Source organism: Homarus americanus, unplaced genomic scaffold (genome assembly GCF_018991925.1).
Source record: "Homarus americanus isolate GMGI-L3 unplaced genomic scaffold, GMGI_Hamer_2.0 scaffold16894, whole genome shotgun sequence".
Classification (NCBI taxonomy): domain Eukaryota; kingdom Metazoa; phylum Arthropoda; class Malacostraca; order Decapoda; family Nephropidae; genus Homarus; species Homarus americanus.
Genome location: NW_024746541.1, coordinates 6,249,253 through 6,272,784, shown reverse-complemented (window position 1 = coordinate 6,272,784; position 23,532 = coordinate 6,249,253). Strand labels below are relative to the sequence as shown.

Below are 23,532 nucleotides of genomic sequence, written 5' to 3'. Positions count from 1 at the left end.
CCATACACTAACACAACTCATGATATTCAGACACCTCATAATCCCCATACACTGATACACTTCATGATATTTAGACACCTCGTGATATTCAGACATTTCATGATACTCAGACACCTCATGATATTCAGACTCATCATGATTCTCAGACACTTCATGATATTCACACACCTCATGATACTCAAACACCTCATAAGCTCCCTACAATGATATACCTCATGGTATTCAGAAACTTCATGATACTCAGACACCTCAAAATCTTCTTACACTGTTACCCCTCATGATATTCAGACACCTCATAATCCAAATACACTGATGCACCTCATGGTATTCAGATACCTCATGATACTGAAACACTTCATGATATTCAGGCAACTTATGATACTCAGACACCTCATGATCTCCATACATCTGATACATATCATGATACTCAGACACTTCATGATACTCAGACACCTCATAATACTCAGACACAGAGACACCTCACAATCTCAATACACTGATACATATAATGATACTCAGACACCTCATTATACTCAGACACCTTATACTCTCCATACACTGAGACACCTCATGATACTCAGACACTGAGACTCCTCATAATCTCCATACACTGATACACTTCACATACATATCATGATACATATCATGATACTCAGACACCTCATGATACTAAGACACAGAGACACCTCATAATCTCCATACACTGATACATATCATGATACTCAGACAGCTCATTATACTCAGACACATCATAATCTCCATACACTGATACACATCGTGATACTCAGACACTTCATGATACTCAGACACATCATAATCTCCATACACTGATACACATCATGATACTCAGACACTTCATGATACTCAGACACCTCATAATCTCCATGCACTGATACATATTATGATACTAGACACATCATGATACTCAGACACTGAGACGCCTCACAATCTCCATACACTGATACACATCACGATACTCAGACACCTCATAATCTCCATACACTGATACACATCACGATACTCAGACACCTCATGGTACTCAGACACTGAGACTCCTCATAATCTCCCTACACTGATACATCTCATGATATTCAGACACCTCATAATTTCCATACAGTGATACACCTCATGATATTCAGACACCTCATGATGGTGAGACACCTCATCATCTCCATACACTGATACACCTCATGATACTCAAACACCTCATGATTCACAGACACCTCATTATGTTCTGACATCTCATAATCTCCATACACTGATACACCTCATGATATTCAGACGCCTCATGATGGTCAGACACCTCATAATCTCCATACACTGATACACCTCATGATACTCAGACACCTCAGGATCTCTATACACTGATACACCTCATGACACTCAGACACCTCATGGTTCTAAGATACCTCTTGATACTCAAACACTTCATGATATTCAGACAACTTATGATACCAGGGCTAAATGGACGTATGATTACTTGAAGTTCTTGTTTGCTTGTAAGACTGTGGAAATTATCCTGATACAAAATTCTTGCAAAAAGTGACATCTACATTGCAAACTTTGACTGTGTGTAGGAAAAGTCTCCTCAAGACCGGAAGGTATTAAATAAGTTTGTCCCGCATGGAAAATAAGGAAACATGAATATACATTAGGGTGTGTCATAGGAGGGAAGATCAAAGCAAAACTAATGGCCCATCACTTTTTTGGTAGATTGTAGTATATGTAAACAGAAAATAATTTCAGTTTCAATATTTTGCAACCTTTTGCTAGGTAAATTTTAGCGTGAAATTTATCGAAAATCTAACGTATAGCTGCATTAGTGCATTACAATTAAATAGTGAATATTGCTTTCTGACTACATTTCCTTAACAACCCAACTAACAATATTTTTTTCGTTTCCCAGATCTCTGATGCATTTATAAGTTGATAATATTTGCGATGGCTGCTTGTAGCCAGGACGAGGAACCAAAAATCCAGCCATCTCAGTCACTATCTTGGCTCCGGGAGAGAGTTCCTTGAAGTCGGAGTTGTTTACATTGAGAGATGGAGATACGCAGGTTTTAACTGTGCAAATCAGTGAAAAGAACCAAAGAACTTACACAAACAAAGACACATTAAGCAGTGATATGACCAAAGCTGTCTTGGCACAGTACACTCTGGCTAACGCTCAGTTCAAGCCTCCAGCTAACAAGTCAGAAGAAGATTAGTGAGAGACTGCTAGCCAAGTTGGGGAAAAAGGCAAGAGATATCTCTCTGGGAGAGGAAAACTTGCAGTTAAAGACAGCTTTGCGGCTAACCGAATTGCTATCGGACATAATTATTTGCAAGTGCCCAATTGTTCTCTTGTCCTGAGTTTGGATGCGATCGTGACTGTAAATCTGGAGGCCCACATCTCCTGTATTTGCAAGCGTGAACTGAAGATTCCTGGGTGATCGAACAGGCATTTGTCAAAGCACAGAGAGAGAAGACTATAGTATAGGGGCTTCCAAGTGATTTCTAGCCAAGATATTCCGGAGTCCAAGAGACAGGAGGCTGCCACAGAGACAGAAGAGGAGAAGAGTTGCTGAGAAAGAGGACTTGAGAAGGCCCAGGGTGAGGTAAAAAGGCCGATGATTGGAGTCAAGCTGATTCAGAGTTTAATGACTTCCCCATGGCTGATCCGAGTGCTGACCAGGAGAATGGTGACTTTGTCCCTAACCAGAAAATAATGATCCCAAACCTTTCCAGGCATAAGATTCGAAATAGAAAGATATCCCACATAGCTCTGCCAGCATGCGACACCACACTGTCTCAGAGAAACTGCAGGAGATAGCAACAGCTGCCTGGATTGACGGTGGTTTGATAACACCCGATGATGTCTACCTGGTGATAGATCATAACAAAGTAAGGAGAGCTCAGGAGAAACTTGTCAGTAACCTAGAAGAGGAGTTTGATATGGGATACAGGTGTTGAATCACTGCTGTTCTTGATGGGAGAAGGGATGACACTAAAGTGTCTATGAAAGTTGGAGATTCTGGACAAGTTGTTCCCTGCCATGGTGAAGGAGGAACAATTACTCCCTGCTGCAGTGAACCAGGAGGGAAGTATTTGTGCATTTCACCCAGAGAAAGATGACATCAGAAACCAGCTGAGATAGTGGCAGATAACATTGTGAACTGGCTCCAGAGAGAGGAACGTGACCAGACTCCCTGCAGGCCATTGGAGGACAGCACCAACACGAACACAGGGTGGCAAGGGGGGTCATACAGTGGATAGAGGAAGATTGGGAGGAAGCTGGTCTGGATTGTTTCTAGACTCCCCACACCAACGAGTTGCCACTCAGACATCTGGATCCAGGAGCTGATGGCAAGACTTTTCTTCAAAACAACAGATGGTCTGGTCCTTCTTGGGTGTTGATGCTGGACTCTGCCACTCGAGTTAAATAAATCCGAGCTTTGAAAAAATCACAGCTGGCCCTCCACTCGTTGAGCTTGCACATACTGTCATTGACGACCTGAGTACCGACCAGTACTATGGTTAAGATGATTTGCAGTGCCATCAAAACCGGGGCCAAGTGCGCTCTGATAGACTTGCTTACCCGCAGATAGGTCCAGTCTCACATTCTAGGTGGCTCACAACGGCTCCTCAGGTTCCCAGAGAATTTGGGTCGCCCATCATAAACTGAAAGGGAACCAGCTTCACAACCTGGAGACTTATTGGTCCAATTCATCAGAGTGCTCCACGGCCAAATTGGTTCAACACCAAGGTCAAGTCATTGTTCTCCGAAGGTCCGGAGGTGGCATGTTTCCCTTCCAGCTTGAGCTCCTCGAGGAGTCAGCCATGAAGTTGTTCAGATTGTGGAGCAGATCAGAGAGATCTTTCCTGGTATGCTCATCCTGAGGCAGTTCTGGGCAGACAATGCTCTGCAGTATGGATGTGAGAGGAGAGAAGAGTGGAAGTCAAAAGATCTTGGATAAGTGAGACTTATGAGAGGATCTGGGCATGATTGAATCTCGTTAGAGACGATTCCTTCAGGGTCAGGAAGACTCCTGGAAGTCAATCTAGGTGCTGCTAAGACCACTGTGGATCTCATAGATCTGGATAACATCCAGGCTGGCAGTGAGCCCCCTTACCTGCAGCCTCACCAATGTTCAAGTCAGAGCTTCCTGGACAAACCCCATGACATGTCCCTGCCTGGCCTCGCACACCCAGAGTATAGAGCGTTGTGTACAGTAAGTGAGCGAGGCCAGCAGTCATGCACAGGAGAGGAGGGAAGGACTGAGCCTCAGGTGGTCAAGTAGGGGAGGTGATGAGTAGAAACAGAAGCAAGAAAGACATGTTCTCTATGTGCAGCAACACCGGCCGAGTAGTAAAACCGGTTTTTATTGATGATTTTGAGCTTAAAGGAATATTAAATTTAATAAATGTGTCAAGATCATCTGTTTCACTATTCTGGATCATTTTCATCCTAATAAATTATCCTGATATTTACTTTACTTAAATAGTTATTTAGTGGTGTTGGCAAAGGGCAGGAATACTGAATTCTTTTCATAAGATTTCAAGTTAAAATTCTTACTCTAGCAAAAAATGAAATCAAATTGAAGATATCAATTGATTTACCATAGAACTACATCATTAATACCATGGGCCATTTTCAAACTCAAAAAAAAAAATCTCCTCCGTATGACACACCCTAATATACATGTATATATCTATATATCTATATATGTAGAACAAAGAAGTATATCTGTGTGTTTGTGTGTATGTTTGTGTGTGTATCCCAACGAGAATCTCGGAAACTACTTTACCGATCTGTAGTGATGATGGATGGTGTTATATGTAGTGATGATGGGTGGTGTTATATGTAATGATGATGGATGGTGTTATATGTAGTGATGATGGATGTTATATGTAGTGATGATAGCTGATGTTACATGTAGTGATGGATGATGGGTGGTGTTATGTGTAGTGATGATTACACAGTAAAATAATAACTGTTTAATGCCAAAAAAATATACTTTGCTGTACCGTTGTAGTGGAACTTACATACACCGTTAATGAAATATTGATGGAATAAGAAGTTTTGGGTAGTGAACAGTGAGACAATGTGGAGCTTCCCGAAGGGTGGCGTCCTACCGTGACCTAGCGAATGAGCCGCCCGGACCAAACTTGGCATGGATAGCAAGTGTTTCCTTGCTTCTCTTTCACGGACAGTTCTATGTTGGATGCTCCAGAGTGGGAACTGGCAAAAATCTCTACATACTTGCCAATGGCAAAACCAAAAATGTGGTCTACCCTAATACACTACAATGAGACAATGTGGAGCCTCCCGGAGGGTGGCGTCCTACCGTGTGTGTTCAGACGAGAATCTCGGAAACTACTTTACCGATCTGTAGTGATGATGGATGGTGTTATATGTAGTGATGATGGATGATGTTATATGTAGTGATGATGGATGATGTTATATGTAGTGATGATGGGTGGTGTTATATGTAGTGATGATGGATATTGTTATATGTAGTGATGATGGGTGGTGTTATATGTAGTGATGATTTGACAATAAAATAATAAAAGTTTAATGCTAAAAAAATTTAATTTGCTTTACTGTTGTAGTGAAAAACATGGTGGAACTTATATACACCGTTAATGAACTATTGATGGAAGACGAAGTTTTGGGGACTGAACAGTGAGACAATGTGGAGCATCCCGGAGGGTGGCGTCCTACCGTGGCCTAGCGGATGAGCCGCCCCAGAGGGCGACGATTCTGCTAGTTTATATATATATATATATATATATATATATATATATATATATATATATATATATATATATATATATATATATATATATATATATATATATATATATATATATATATATATATATATTGAAAGGAGAAGAAAACACGAAGTTCCTAAGCGCTAGTTCGTGCTTTTCTTCTTGTGGTTATCAGCATATACCTAGATCACGCGCACCTACAGTGATTTATTTGATATATATATATATATATATATATATATATATATATATATATATATATATATATATATATATATATATATATATATATATACTGTATATTTTTTTCTCCATATTTGCAAGAATCGACCAATACTTCAATTGTACATGTTGGCAACCACTGGTACATGTAGACATAAACACTACTGTATAGTATCTTCTATTACTATTACTATTATTATTATTATTATTATTATTATTATTATTATTATTATTATTATTATTATTATTATTATTATTATTATTATTATTATTATTACTGCTATTATTATTATTATTATTATTATTGTTATTATTATTATTATTATTATTATTATTATTATTATTATTATTATTATTATTATTATTATTATTATTATTATTATTATTATTATTATTACTTTTATTAACTATTATTGTTATTATTATTATTATTATTATCAAAGCTAGTAGCTAGTATTAGTATTATTATCATAATCATTATTATTATCATGTGTTTTAGGTGGGGTTTGAACACTTACTCTAGGTCTCCTGGGTGGCCTGCCGTCATCATGATTGGAATGGTTGCCGTCTTGATAGTTGATAGGGGATATACCGCCTCTTGGGGGCCGGTAGTCGGCAACCTGAGAAGTATTATAATGTTGATGTTGAGGTGATGAATCAACCATAGGTGGTCGCCCCTCCTTTGAAGAATCTATTGATGTGTATGGAGGACGGGCAGGGGAAGTGTATTCCCCCTTCGTCCGCCCCTCTGGCAGATGAACTGCAGAATTGTATTGGTGACGGGGAGGCGACACACCTCAAGATCGGCATTCTGGCAGATGAGTTGGTGAAGAGTTGTACCGGTGGCGTGGTGGAGAGACACTGCTTCTAGGAGACCGTCCCAGAGCAGGCTGAGATGTATACTCATTCGCGTAGGCAATGTGGTAAGGCGTCGACATTTCAGGCTCCAACGGGGAAGCAAAGTCGTCGGCGAAGTGTTCCTTACCTGTATTAGTCAAGCGAAACTGTTCATATTAATGTTTCATTTATATATATGAGTTGTCTCGGCAAAGAATGATCATTGATTGTAATAATAATTTTAGTAACATAAACATGTCTTTTCCAGGAAATTATAGAAATAATAATTGGTGCTTAAAAATAATTATAAATAATATATATATATATATATATATATATATATACTGTATATATATGTTACCGATTAGCAATATCTTTAATGTATTTATCTTTTCTGGTAATTTTTGTCTGACCATAAAAGATCTTGAATATCATTATAATATATATAAATGAATAGTTTCACACAAATCCAGACCTAATAATTATGACCTCACCTACTTTATCTCACTGTCCAATTCCAAAGGTGCGGAAGTAGAAAATAAACCAGGGTTGTTAAATTTGGGAAGGTATACTTGGGATGATGAGACAAGGGTAATATAAAATAGGAGGAGAGAAAGAAACATAATTTTTTACAAAGGAAATTCAACATTGGGGGAGGACATCGGTACAAGTGAGAGGTCAAGAGTGTATGAAAAGGTAAGAGTGAAAGGTGTAGGGATGCAGTTAAGTGATGAAATGCAGAGGTAGGTGGTTCAATACCTCTGAGTTGTCCCAGAACATTATATATCTGATCCAGAGAGTGAGAAGAGGGACAAAGAGATACACAAAGTTTGGGAAGCTCTATATAACTATAACTTTATTATGAGAGATAAAGTGATTTGAAGGAAATAATATTCCAGAGAGGTTATGAAGTTATGAAGGATATTGTGGAAAATAGAGAGAACCAGGAATAAATGGAGATAGGTGGGAACTAATGGAAGTGGTGATGAGAAAGAGATTTATAACTATACAGGGAGCTATTGGCCATCCTCGTGGTGGTCAGAATAATGTATGTCCCGGCGTTGTCTTGATCATTATTTGATAACAACATAATAATAGAACGGAAGAAAAACGATGAAAACACACGAGTGGACAACACACAAGTGAACAGCACACGAGTGAACAGCACACGAGTGAACAACACACGAGGACAACACACAAGTGAACAACACACAAGTGAAAAACACACGAGTGGACAATATACAAGTGAACAACACACAAGTGAACAGCACACGAGTGGACAAAACACAAGTGAACAACACATAAGAGAATAACAAACAAGAGAACAACACACAAGTGAACAAAACACAAGAGAACAACAGACAAGTGAACAACACACGATTGAACAGCACACGAGTGGACAGCACACGAGTGGACAACACACAAGTGAAAAACACACGAGTGGACAATATACAAGTGAACAACACACAAGTGAACAGCACACGAGTGGACAAAACACAAGTGAACAACACATAAGAGAATAACAAACAAGAGAACAACACACAAGTGAACAAAACACAAGAGAACAACAGACAAGTGAACAACACACAAAAGAGCTCTAAGTGAACAACCCACAAGTGAACAACAAACAAGTGAACAAAACACATGAAAATTATATATATATATATATATATATATATATATATATATATATATATATATATATATATATATATATATATATATATATATATATATATATATATATATATATATATATATATATATATATATATATATATATATATATATATATATATATATATATATGTATATGATATTAAGATGTATGATAGTGGATGTTAAGATGTATGATAGAGGATGATAAGCAATAAAGTTTCTGAAGTATAATGGGAGATAATAGAAATGTATATGATTAATAGGAATTGTTGTGTGTTCTGTAATATTCACAGAGGCAGTGAGGAACATGTTAGAGTTGGCTTATTGGAGGAAGACAGGAAGTACGGCAGTTCTCAGTAGACATTTAAGAGTAGGAATATTTGATACAAATGACAGGGAAATCGTCTTCCATTTACATATAATTTATTATTTTTTTTTAGATTGAGAAGAAAAGTTAAAAATGGAATGTGAACAAAATTATAGATGGATATAAGTACAGTATAGATAGAACACAAAGTTAACTATTTGATTAAGAGAATGGTTGTGTACCTAAGATAAACAGGGTAATAGGTACATTTATTGTAAAAACATAGGATATGTTCCTGAGGTCATATATGTGGCAAATTCCGGATAAAAAATATTAAATTAGTTCAAGTTTAAAGAAAGATTTTTGCTGTATATAATGGGTCTGACTTTGAGAACATTCTCTTTCCCTATTAGAATTAGCAGGCAGTCCTCTCTTATTAAAAATCATAGATTGCAATTTTGTATTATTTTAGTTAAATCTTTATGAAAAAAATCGATTATTGCAATGTTTTCGTTTTATTGCTATAGCAGGGATGTCAGAATCAAAAGCAAAATTGACCCATTCATCGCTGTCCTCTTACAGTGTTCCCTTCCACAACTCGGCCTGTGTTTATCGTGTGGTTTACTCAAACGTTTCACACAACTTAGAGCCAGCTTTCTTTTGAAATTATGTTCTCTGATTAAACCTGCACAGTCCTCCTTCCTTGATGTTCATCCTTTCCACTCTCCTCTTTAGTCTATCCTCCTTACTACATCAATGTTTTTGTTCACATTCCATTTTAGACTTCTCAATCTAAAAAAAAATTAATAAATTATATGTAAATGGAAGACGATTTCCCTGTCATTTGTATCAAATATTCCTACTCTTAAATGTCTACTGAGAACTGCCGTACTTCCTGTCTTCCTCCAATAAGCCAACTCTAACATGTTCCTCACTGCCTCTGTGAATATTAAAGAACACACAACAATTCCTATTAATCATATACATTTCTATTATCTCCCATTATACTTCAGAAACTTTATTGCTTATCATCCTCTATCATACACCTTAACATCCACTATCATGCACCTTAACATCCACTATCATACTTTATCGTACACCCTAACATTCTCTATCATACATTATTATACACTGTAACATCATCTAACATACCTTATCATACACCTTAATATCCACTCTCATACACCTTAACATCCTGTATCATACACCTTAACGTCCTCGATCATACACGTTAACAACCTCTACCATACACATTAGCATCCTTTATCATCCTCTATAATACACCTTAACATCCTCCATCATACACCTTTACATTTTCTCTCATACATCTCAACATCCACTATCATACACATTAACAATCTCTCTCAGACGCCATAATATCCTCATTAACCTAAGCATCCTTTATCATCCTCTATCATACACCTAAACATCCTTTATCATACACCTTAGCATCCTCTGTCATACACCTTAACATCCTCTATCATCCTCTATCATATACCATAACCTCCTCTATCATACACTTTAAATACCTCTTTTATCCTTAATCATCCTAATTCATTCATTTTAAAATCCTCTATCATTCACCTTAGCATCCCTTATCATCCTCTTGCATACACCTTAACATTCTCTACCATACACCTTAACATCTTCTATCATACACCTTGGCATCCTTTATCATCCTCCATCATACGCATTAACATTCTCTATCAGACACCTTAACATTCTATATCATACACCTAAACATCCTCTATCATACACCTTAAAATCATCCAGCATACATCTTTACATCCTCTATCATACACCTTAACATGCTATATCATACATCTTGACATACTCCCGCATACACCTTAATATCCTGTGTCATACACCTTTACATACTCTCTCATACACCTAGACATCCTCTTTCATACATCTCAACATCCTCTATCATACACTTAATCCTCTTTCATACATCTCAACATCCTCTATCATACACTTAATTAAACATCTACTATCATACACCTATCATCATTTATCATACACCTTAACTCCTCTATCATACACTTTAATATCGTCTACCATGCACCTTAACATCCTCTATCATCCATTATCATACAGCCTAACATCCTCCATAATATTTTATCATACACTCTAACATCGTCATTCATACATTATCATACACATTAACTTCCTTTAATATTGTATCATACACCTTAACATCCTCTATCATACTCTATCATACTTTATCATACACCTTAACTTTCTCTATCATCCTCTATCATTATCTATCATACTCCTTGATATCCTCTATCATACGCCGTAACATCATCTATCATCCTCTACCATACTATACACCTCAACATCTTTCTTTATCCTCTACCATACATCTTATCATCCTATAACATACACTTTAACATCCTCTTTCACCCTTTATCATACACCTTAACTTCTCTATCATACACCGTAATACACCTTACCATCCTCAATCATGCACCATACATCCTCTATCATACACCTTAACATCATCTATCATCCTATATCATACACCTTAATATCCTCTATCATATACTTTAACATCCTCTATCATCCTTTATCATGCACCTTAACATCGTCTATCATCCTCTACCATACACCCTAGCATCTTCTATCATACGCCGTAACACACTTTATCATACACCTTAACATGCTCTATTATCCTCTATCATACACCTTAATATCCTCTGTCACCCTCTATCATTCACCTTAACATCCTATATCATACTCTATTATACACCTTAACAACTTCCTTTATCCTCTATCATACAACATAACTTCCTCTATCATATACATTAACATCCTTTATTATACACGTTAACATCATATATCATACACCATATCATCCTCTATCAAACACCTTAACATTCTCTATCATCCTCTATCATACATCATAACCTCCTCTATCATACACGTTAACACAGTCTATCACCCTCTATCATACATCTAAACATCCTCTATCATACACCCTAAACATCCTACATCACACACTTTAACATCTTCTTTCATACATCTTAACATGTTGTATAATACACGTTGAAACCCTCAATTATGTTCTACATACATCTAAACATCCTCTATCATACACTTTAACATCCTCTACCATACAGCTTAACATACTTTATCATTGTCTATCATACACCTTAACATCCCTTATTCATCCTCTAATATAAAGCGTAACTTCCTTTATCATACGCCTTAGCATCCTCTATCATATATCTCAACATCCTCAACCATACACCTCAACATCATCTATTATACACCGTAACATCCAATATCATACACCTTAACATCCTCTACCATGCACCTTAACATCCTCTTTCATTCTCTATCTTGTACCTCAACATCCTCTATCATACACCCTAACATTTTCTATCATACAAATTATCATCCTCTATACACTTAAACATCCTCTATCATACATCTTAACATCCTTTATCGTACACCTTAACATCATATATCATACACCTTAACATCCTTATCATACATCTTATCATCCTCTATCATACCCCTTAACATCCTCTATGATACACCTTAACAACCTATATCATACACATTAACATTCTCTGTCATAAAACATAATAGTCTCTATCATACACTTTAACATCCTCCATAATACACCTTAACACCCTCTATCATACATCTTAATATCTTCTATCATCCTTTATCATACACCTTAACATCCTCTATCATACACCTCTATCATCCTCTATTATACACCTTAAAATCATCTATCATCCTTTACCATACACTTCAACATCCTCCATTATCCTCTACCATACACTTTAAAATCTTCTATCATACACCCTAACATCGTCTATCATACATCTTTATATCCTGTATCATACACCTTAACTTCCTGCATCATACACCTTATCTCCCTGTATAATACACCTTAACATCCTCTATCATCCTCTATCACACAACTTAACATCTTCTATCATACATCTTAACATCTTCTATCATACACCTTAACATCCTCTATCATCATTTATTATACACATGAACATCCTCTATCACCCTCTATCATTCAAACTAAGATCTTCTATCATACACCTTCACATACTTTATCATACACCTTAACGTCCTTTATCATCTTCTATGATACACCTTAACATCCTCCATCACCCTCTATCATCCTCTACCATACACCCTAACATCTTCCATTATCCTCCATCATACACCATAACTTTCTCTATCATACACCTTATAATCTTCCATTATACACCATAACATCATCTATCATACACCTTAACATCCTCTATCATACACTTTAACACCCTCTTTCCTCTTCTATCATACTTCTTAACACCCTCTACCATACACCATAAACCTTCTATCATCCTCTATCACACACCTTAACATCATCTATCATACATTTTAATATCATCTGTCACACACCTTACCATCCTCTATCATGTTCACTCCCACACCTTAATATCCTTTACCATCCTCTAATATAAACCTTAACATCCTCTATAATACACCTAACTATGCTCTATCATCCTTAACATCCTCTACCATACACTTAAACATCCTTTATCATACACCTTAACATTCTCTATCATACACCTTAACATCCTCTACCATATACTTATACATCCTCTTTCATACATCTTAACATCCTCTATCATACGCCTTAACTTCCTGTATTATACTCTTTAACATCTTGTATCATACATCTTAACATCATCTAGCATACACTTTAACATCTTCTAGCATCCTCTATTATACACCTGAGCATCCTTTATCATACACCTTAACATGCTCTATCATACACCTCAATATCCTCTATCATACACCTTAACATCTTCTATCATTCACTTTAACATCCTCTATCATACATCGTAACATCATCCTTTATCATACACATTATCATCATCTATCACCCTCTATTATTCACCCTAGCATCTTCTATCATACACCTTAACATACTTTATCATACACTTAAACATCCTCTATCATCCTCTATGATACACCTTTACACCTACCATTATCCTCTATCATAAACCCTACATCATCTATCTTATAACTTAACATCTTCTATCATACACTTAAACATCCTCTATCATCCTCTACCATATAACTTAACTTCATCTATCATACACCTGAACATTCTCTATCACTCAGATTTTCATCCTCTATCATACACCTTAACATCCTATATCAAACATCTTAACATCCTCTATCATACGCCTTAACATCTTCTATCATATACCTTAACATCCTCTATCATACATCTTAACATCGTCTGTCATCCTCTATCATACACCTTAACATTTTATGTAATTCCCCTTAATATCCTATATCAGGCAACTTAACATCCTTTATCAAACAGTATCATACACCTTAACATCCTTTATCATCCTCTATCATACACCTTAATATCCTGAATTATATGCCTTAACATCCTATATCACCCTCTTTAATACTCATTGACATCTTCCATTATTCTCTATCAAACACCTTAACTTCTCTACCATACACCTAAATATCTTCTATCACACACATTAACCTCCTCTATCATACACAGTAACATCCTCCATCATAGACCTTAATATCCTCTATCATACATCTTAACATCATCTATCATACATTTTAACATCCTCTATCATCCTCTCTCTATCTTACACCAAAATATCCTCTATCACATATCTGAACATCCTGTATCATATACGTTAACACGCATTTAACATCCTCTACATACATCTTAACATCCTCTATCAAGCTCTATCACACTCCTTAACATCCTTTATCACCCTTTAATAAAAACCTTATCATCCTCTATTATACACATAAACATCTTCTATCAACCTCTATCATTCACCTTAACATCCTCTATCATACACGTTAACATTCTCTATCATACACCTAAACATACCTCGAACATACACCTAAATATCATACACCGTAACATCCTTTATCATACACCTTAATATCATCTCATAAACCTTGACATTCTCTATCATACAGTTAAACATCCTCTGTCATAGCATTTTAACATCCACTAGCATACACCTTAAACTCCTCTATCATCCTCTATCATACACCTTAACATCCTCTATCATACATCTTACCATCCTCTTAGATACAACTTAACATTCTCTATATTACACCTTAATATCCGCAATCATACACCTTATCATACTCTATCATACACCTTAACATCCTCCATCATACACTTTAACGTCCTCTTTCATACATCTTAACATCCTATATCATACACCTTAAAATCCTCTATCATACACCTTAACATTCCCATTTCATACACCTTAACATCCTTTATCATCCTCTATCATACACCTTAACATCATCTATCATCCTCTATCATACACCTTAAAATCTTATATCATGCAACTAAATATCCTCTATCATACACCTTAACATCCTCTATCATACACTTTAACATCCTCTTTCATACATCTTAACATCCTACATCATACACCCTAAAATCCTCTATCATACACCTTAACATTCTCTATCATCCTCTATCATACACCTTAACATCCTCTATCATCCTCTATCATAAACTTTATCATCCTCTATCTTACATCTTACCATCCTCTTTCCTACACCTTAACGCCCTTTAGCATCCTCTATCATACACTTTCGCATCCACTTTCATCGTCTATCATGCACTTTTACTTAATCTATCATACACGTAAATATTCTCTAGCATACACTTGAACATCCTCTGTCATACATCTTAACATCCTCTATCATACTCCTTAAAATCCTCTATCGTCCATCTTAACTTCCTCTATCATACACCTTAACATCCTCTATTATACACCAACATCCTCTATCATACACCTTAACATCCTCTATCATCCTTTATCATACACCTTAACATTCTCTATCATGCACCCTAACATCCTCTATCATATACCATAACATCCTCTATCATATATCTTATCATGCTCTATCATACACCTTAACAGCCTCTATCATACATTTTAATAGCCTCGTTTTTTACATTCCGAGACAAGACCTCTGCCATGGCAGTCTTGTGGGAGAAGCTGAAGACACTGAGGTTATATTCTCCATCTTCAACCCCTCCTGAGAAGCTGAACTTCCTCGTCCTGATTTTTTTTTTACTTCTTCAGGTATAGAGGGAGTTACGAAGATCGTCCGCTGGCCGAGTGGTGGCCTTGTGGTCACATTCGGTGACTGGGGGCAGGGCAAACAACTGAAGGATTTTACGAGCATCAACGACGTGCCAGTTGAGCTGAACGACAACTTCTTTGACAACGCGATGTGGGGGGTCATCTCTCACACCGAAATCAAACATTTGGAGGACGATGAAATAGAAGAACCCTCTCCAGAAAAAAGAAGAAGTCGTAGTCCAGAGGAAACTGTTAAAACCCGACGGCAAAGTCACCTCCGCCGTGGTCGGTTTCCTCGGCGTACTTCCCAAAGAGGTCTTACTGGGATGGGTCACCATTCCAGGAAAAACATACACATCAAGACCAACTAGGTGCTACAATTGTCAGCGCTACAGCCACGCTGCGAAGAAGTGCTGAGCTCGGGAAGTCTACGCCACATGCAGGACGATCCCGGGCACTAGCACACCTCGTGTGAAACAAGAAGTGTGCAGCTTGTGGCGGCCCTCATTCCTCCTCCTACCGTGAATGTCCCAGGTGGAGGGAAGAGTGTAGAGTAGCCAATTTGCGATCCAAGGAAAAGCTTAGCCAAGGAGGCTCTCCTTGTAGTGAAAAAAGAAAAAAAGAAGATACAAGAACGCAACAAGACTGAAGAAAAGAAGAAACTAGAACCAACGAAGAGAAAATAAAGAAAAACAAGGAAGAACACCAAGAAACGGATATACTAACACTAAGTCTTACGGAATTTCTAAACCTACACGAATCACTACAAGAACTAAAAGACCAGGAACAAGAAAAGTGGGAATACAGAAAAAACAAAGAACAAAAGGAAGAGGTCAAAAGAACAAGACTACAGCTGTAATGACCGTTGAAGATGACGGCCAATAAAACCAACCAACCAACCAACATCCTCTATCGTCCTCTTTCATACACTTACATCTGTTCATTAGTTTTGCCTTTTCCATTCGTTACCACTTAACTAACTTTCTTTTGAAGTTCATGTATTCCCTTCTAAGTCATCACTTTTCACTTACATCTGACGTTCATATACCATATTTTTCGCCCTCATATAACCCAGCCAATCTCTTCACTATCAACAGTATGCACTTTTCTTGTTTATATTGCAATGTCTCGTTATATCATTTCACCTCTGCATCATCCTTATGATGCTGAGGGACACGGCATTGTTTTGATCCTGTCTGTCTGTCTGTGTGTTCCCCAAATAATTCTATAATGGGTTTGTGGATATGCACAAAACTTGGTAAATTAAATAAATATGTGACATGGTCCACATGCTAAACTTTTGGAACAAATCACGCCAAAAATTTTCAAATGTTATCACGGTAACGGGGCTTTTATCGGAGTTAAAGAAAACGACGACAGGAGGAAATCTTCAGCAGTGACTACATTAACTTACAGTAACAACAATATCAGTTCGATATTTACCCTGTCATGGTAACGGTACGAGGATAAGGTTTGCATCTGCTCGGATATTGTTTAATATTAGTTCCACTCTTTATCATCCCTCATTAATTTATCTTTATATATCTTACTATCTGCATTTATGTACATCAAACTCATTTTCATTCTTTCCAATACAGTGCCAACTTTTATATACAGTACTCTTTTTAAGCTATTTGATGATGTGTGTACCCTGAACCTGCGAATTACTAGTTTTCTTCCATCTGATAAAAACAAAATAATTAGTTACTCATTATGCAGCTTCCTTTGGTACATAAATCATTGTATAGTTCAGGCTTCTGTCCACCAAACTCTTAATCTAACAATTTTTATCCCATTCTTTATAAATCTCAATGTACATATATATGAATCGTCTACACATCGTTCCACAAATGCCCTAGTAAAATCAATAAGGTCTCATCACACATCCTATATTTTCACCACGTTATTTTTTATCCCTGAAACGTCATATTTAGCTCAAACAGCATCCACTTCCCTCACATTTTTGGGCAATTTAATCTATACGATAACTATTTCTTTACTTCTCACAGTGCAGCTCTGTATTTATTTATATCATCCGAAAGCCTCCGTCTATTAACATTTATTTTTTTTATTGTGCAACTCTTCAAGGACTCACATCTGTATTCTTACCCAACTGATTTTTTCCCCCAATTTGAGATGGCTATTTGTTTTTACTGTCATAACTCAAAGGGAATTATTTGGAGCATGGTAAAATTTCGTTTGTTTCTGTTAAGGCCTCGTTCACTACCACAAGATAGCGAAATCATACCTAAAGTGCATTAAGTAAAGTTATCCTATGTCATGTTTGGTTAGGTTTTGTAGATAACCATTCATATGGATTTTATGATATACATCATCGGTTATGTCCAGTGAAAAGTTTCCACAAAAAAGAAAGATAAATATATTAAAGTTATAGTTAATCGGTAAATATTCTTATTTAGAGTGATATATATATATATATATATATATATATATATATATATATATATATATATATATATATATATATATATATATATATATATATATATATATATATATATATATATATATATACACTTCATTTTTAGTAAATATAACACGCACACTTGAACATACAATCAACAACCTCACCAGCCAGGACTCGAACCCTCGACCTACTGTGTGTGACCAGGGAACTTTACAGCCCAAACCACAAGGACACTAAAAGCAATCCTAGACTAAGCCTGTTCATCGAGCTGATGGCACCGTGAACCTCAATGGGGATTGCCCGTGCCACTTATGTGGTGGGAATAGCATTTACCGAATCCAGTATATATATATATATATATATATATATATATATATATATATATATATATATATATATATATATATATATATATATATATATACTTCATTTTTAGTCCATATAACACACGAACTTTGAACATATAATCAACAACCTCACCAGCCAGGACTCGAACCCTCGACCTATTGAGTGGGACCAGGGAACGTTACCGACCATGCCACAAGGACACTAAAAGCACTTCTACAGTAGACTATGTTATATTTCACACAAAGCCTGTTCATCGAGCTGATGGCGCAGTGAACCTCCCAATGGGAACTGGCCGTGCCGCTTATGTGGATGTCAGTAGCATTTTACCGAATCCAGCTGGTATGAAACACGAGGTACCATATATACTTCATTTTTAGTCCATATAACACGCGGACTTTGATCATATAATCAACAACCTCACCAGCCAGGACTTGAACCCTCGACCTATTGCGTGGGACCAGGGAACGTTACCGACCATGCCACAAGGACATTAAAAGCAGTCCTAGACTCTGTTATATTTCACACAAAGACCCTAGCACTGGTCCTCATTGCTCATCCCAACTCTCAACTATGGTTCCATGGAGATTTCAGCACACGACAACAGCCACGGCCCTGTAAACCGCGTTGGGTATTGGGCTAAACAGAGTGTCTCTGTGTGTGCTAGTGTATGCCTAACTCTACAATTTCAAGTGCACGAAATTGTTGATATTCAAATCCTCAACAAACTCAGATACTAAAAAAAAAAGTCGTTAAAAAGAGTGAATGTCTGTGCACTACCAGAACACACTAATGATATCACTGTTGTGCAACTCAGCCTGGGATTCAGTGTCAGCTAAGCAGGACTTTCACTATATATGACAAGATGGCTGCAGCTAATTAAGGTTCCAAATACTACCTAACCAGCCTCAGTTAGGTAAGGTTGTCGCACCTGAACTGACAGGATGTGCCAGCGTGAGAGAGCCGAAGCATGAGCCACGAGTAAAGGGGGTTTTAGGTACCCAGTAGATGTATAGATGGCACAGTACTTAAATGGCACTGGATGAACAATCGGGATAAGTGTAGGGCAAATTTATGTATGAACCTAAATGTTTCCCATACAGGAAAGTACACATGATAGAGAGTGGTTAATGGATAAATCCTCGTCTCTGAATTACAATGGCTATGGATGCCAAATCTAAAAGTCAAGAAGACAAGAAGGAAGACCTTAAGTCGCCACAGACAAAACTTACCAAAAGAGGAGAAAATGGGTACAGAAAATTAGCCAGGATGAAGTCGGTGGAGTAGACGAAACCTTGGGGAAATCAATGTACAATATCATGAGAGTTACAGGCTTCTGTTCAACATCACACTGTTTCAAGGGATTGAAAAAGAACTTTCACCTGTGCAACTGATAGAAAAGAGAGTTGCAATAGCAAGATACTGTACCACAAAAGGCTGGAAATCCTACAATCACAACAGAACACTTACTATGTGAAAAGCCAGGTTCAGGAGAGACTCACAGACAAGCAATATCGATGAAACTGGATGAGAGAATAAAATAATAAGCAAAGATTCTCAGTGATAGAAGAATTTTTTTTTCCTGAGAGCAGGGGATGTTGTGGCAGGAAATATGATACACCAGCCTGTGTACTTGGCAGCACAATACAACCAAGATGTGATGTCTATTGAGCAACAACATCTAGAAGTAGTTGGGAATTTGCACAAATCTGGGAGAGTGTTCTCTGCATTGGCCATCGACCAAGCCCATGATCAAAGCAATGCAGTTATCAGAGGTGACGGGTAGCAATTGACTTGACAGAGAAGCGAGAGCACTTAGGCGGTGGATGGTTGCAGTTTCTGAAGTGAATCGTCCAGCTGCTGGGTGCAACGCAGTGTCAGGTGCAAAGATGCAACAGCCACCAACAGACCTCAAGTGCTCAAAGTTCTTCTTTGAGAAAGTGGAAAACTTGCTAAAATAATTAGCACACACCACTAGAGAGGTAAAGAGAAGCTCCATTCATCCATGGAAGGGCTAAAAAAGAACGATAATGTAACTTTCTTCAAGCATGAACAAATCACCATTAGTTCCACAGAGAAGGTGCTGAAGGACGACTGTCAGCTGTTTTCACGACTATTCATCTTATGTCAGACCAGGCAGTGCGCCTTGCAAAAGTTCTTCAAGCATGAGAACAGTCTGCTCCTGGCCCCCTTAGTAACAATAGTCAACTTCATACTTGCCATAAATCATAGCTAGCTGAAATACATGAAACAAAAGTGACTAAGCCAGACACAGAACCAAAGATAGCTGGCTCAAAGACTTTCAATGATTATACCAGTGAAGATGTTCTTCCCCCAAAGTGAATTCTACATGGTGTTTGATGTGTACCAGAGGTCGAGTCTAAGGAATGAGACAAAGTCCAAACGAGGCAAGGGGATCAGAATAAGGTTGACAGAAGCCAGTAAACCTCCGACAAATTGGAGAGGCTTCCTGCGAGATGACAACAAAAAAGACTAAACTGATCCATTTTCTTGCAGACAAAATGTATGAAGCACGTACAATAAGCACTCTCATTACAATACAGGGACAAGGCGTCATTAGCAACCGGAATACGTCTCTAGCTGATCTGACTCGACACTCGAAGTCCTGCTGACCGGAGATGATGGAACAGGAGGGAGAAATGTAGCAGATATACTGGATAGACCTTCCATCGACCGCGACAAGTTACCAGGAATTGACCAAGTACGTCTGTAAATGTTTCCGCTCTCGTTTTCCTTGCACTGCTGTGTGGTTCCTTATACCAGAGGCAGTAAGAATGAGAACGATATTCAGTTATTTTAAAGCTGTAAACAAGACAATCGTGTTGAACTTTAGGAGTGGAAGATTGAACTACAAGCAATTGTTCATGAATAAATACCCCATTTTTTTGACGATATAAGATATCTGAGTGTTTATACTAGTAAAATCAGTTTCAGCTTGTTTGAAAACACCAGGATTACAATACTGACCAAAATCATGCATTTAAATATAATAAGCAATAAGTTTTGGTAGGTCAAGTTGGCGGCCATCTTTAAAAAAGAAGTATTTGTCGAAGAGATAACTTTTTCTTTGTTATAACTCATTGGAAATTAATTAGTAAATAGTATAATTTGCTATGTTTCATATAAGGTGTCCTTACTATCATAAGATAGCAAAATTATACCTAAAATAGACTAGGCAAGGGTATACTGTGTCAGGTTAGGCTAGGTTAAATTAGGTTAGGTTTTATATGAAAATTTTCATGTATTGGACTTTTTATGTTCTACATGGTCGTTTAAGTCCTGTCAAATGTTTCTCAAAAAGATAAACACAAAGAAGTTATCGCTAATCGCCAAAAAAACCTATTTGGTATAACATATATTTACATTAAATATAATGAAAAGTAAAATATATATATTTCTTCTAAATAGGAGTAATCGCTGATTAAGCCTTAAATAACCATCTGACAGCTTGCCAACTGTGGATAACTTTTGTTATTATTGCTATAACTTAATGAAAATTGATTCGTATATGGTAGAATTTGCTCCGTTTTATTTGAGCCTTCAGCTACCATAACAATATCGCCAGATTACACCTAAATTAGGATAGGTAACTCTTCCTATTTAACCATTAATTTATGTGTATTATTATTATCTTGCTACAAGATTTTCTATAGGTAGTCTAAAGTTAAAACAAATGTATAGAATATCGCGAATTAGCAATTATCCCTATTTAGTATAACATATAAATACACTAAACGAGGAAAATTACCGATTACCGAAAACTTTCATGAATTTTTCTCTTTTACAAACTTGAGACCTGCCATGAACGATCATATAGATCAACAAAATACCTGTACATATGAAGGAATTGCTTCATACAACACTTAACCTAACCTACTTAAGGTAAAATTTAGCGATCTTATGATGGTGAGCTACTTCGTCTTCGAGCTTAATCTACGATTATCTCTGTGTAGCGTAATATATATATATATATATATATATATATATATATATATATATATATATATATATATATATATATATATATATATATATATATATATATATATATATATATATATATATATATATATATATATATATATATATATATATATATATATATATATTTCATGTAAATCCACAATATATATGTGTGTGTGTGTGTGTGTGTGTGTGTGTGTTACGCTAAACAGGGATAATTGCCGATTAGCGATAACTTCTATGTATTTATTTTGGGGGAAACTTCTGAGTGGTCATAAACGATCATGTCGATCATAAAAATACCTAAAATTACCTACTTTAGGTATAATTTGTTCTATTATGATAGTAAACGACGCCTGAATTGAAACAAAAGACGCTGCCATTTACTAATTAATTTTCATTGAGTTATAGCAATAAAAAAAAAAGGTTATCCCTATTCAGCAAAAACTTCAGTTGCATTTTAAGGCTTAGTCGGCAATGATCCCATTTACATCTCAGCTGGGACGCATAACTAACTTAAAACATGATACTCGCCCGCAACCGGAGAAACACCTTATTAGGGTGGACACTTGTCGACTTATTTTCATAATTTTCCAATCTCAGTATTTATCTACTATTTTTCTTTTCGTTTGTTTTTTAAGTGTTAATGGCATGACCTGTACAATGTTTTAAAAGTACTGTTTAGTGCATCACAGAAGGTGCACACAATAGATAATTGATTTCTACCTGGTACTGTATATATTAGTCAAGCATTAAACACGTAAGTATTAGATTGTCAATAATTTCAGGAGTTAGTTTTGTTTATAACGCTTAAAACAACGTCAACATGGGTGTCACTTTTGTATTACTTCTGAATGCATAAGATTTAATAC

General features: G+C 36.6%; 1 protein-coding gene across 2 annotated transcripts in view; it reads right to left on the bottom strand.

Moving 5' to 3' along the window:
• LOC121879366 (protein piccolo-like) overlaps positions 1 to 7,053 on the bottom strand; it is a 38,137-nt gene extending 31,084 nt beyond the window's left edge. For both annotated transcript variants that reach the window (XM_042385970.1, XM_042385972.1), the window contains exon 1: positions 6,501 to 7,053. In XM_042385970.1, coding sequence (XP_042241904.1) covers positions 6,501 to 6,647 — 147 coding nt within the window. In that variant the 5' untranslated portion in view covers positions 6,648 to 7,053. The remainder of the gene's footprint in view (positions 1 to 6,500) is intronic.
• Positions 7,054 to 23,532: the final 16,479 nt, after the last annotated feature.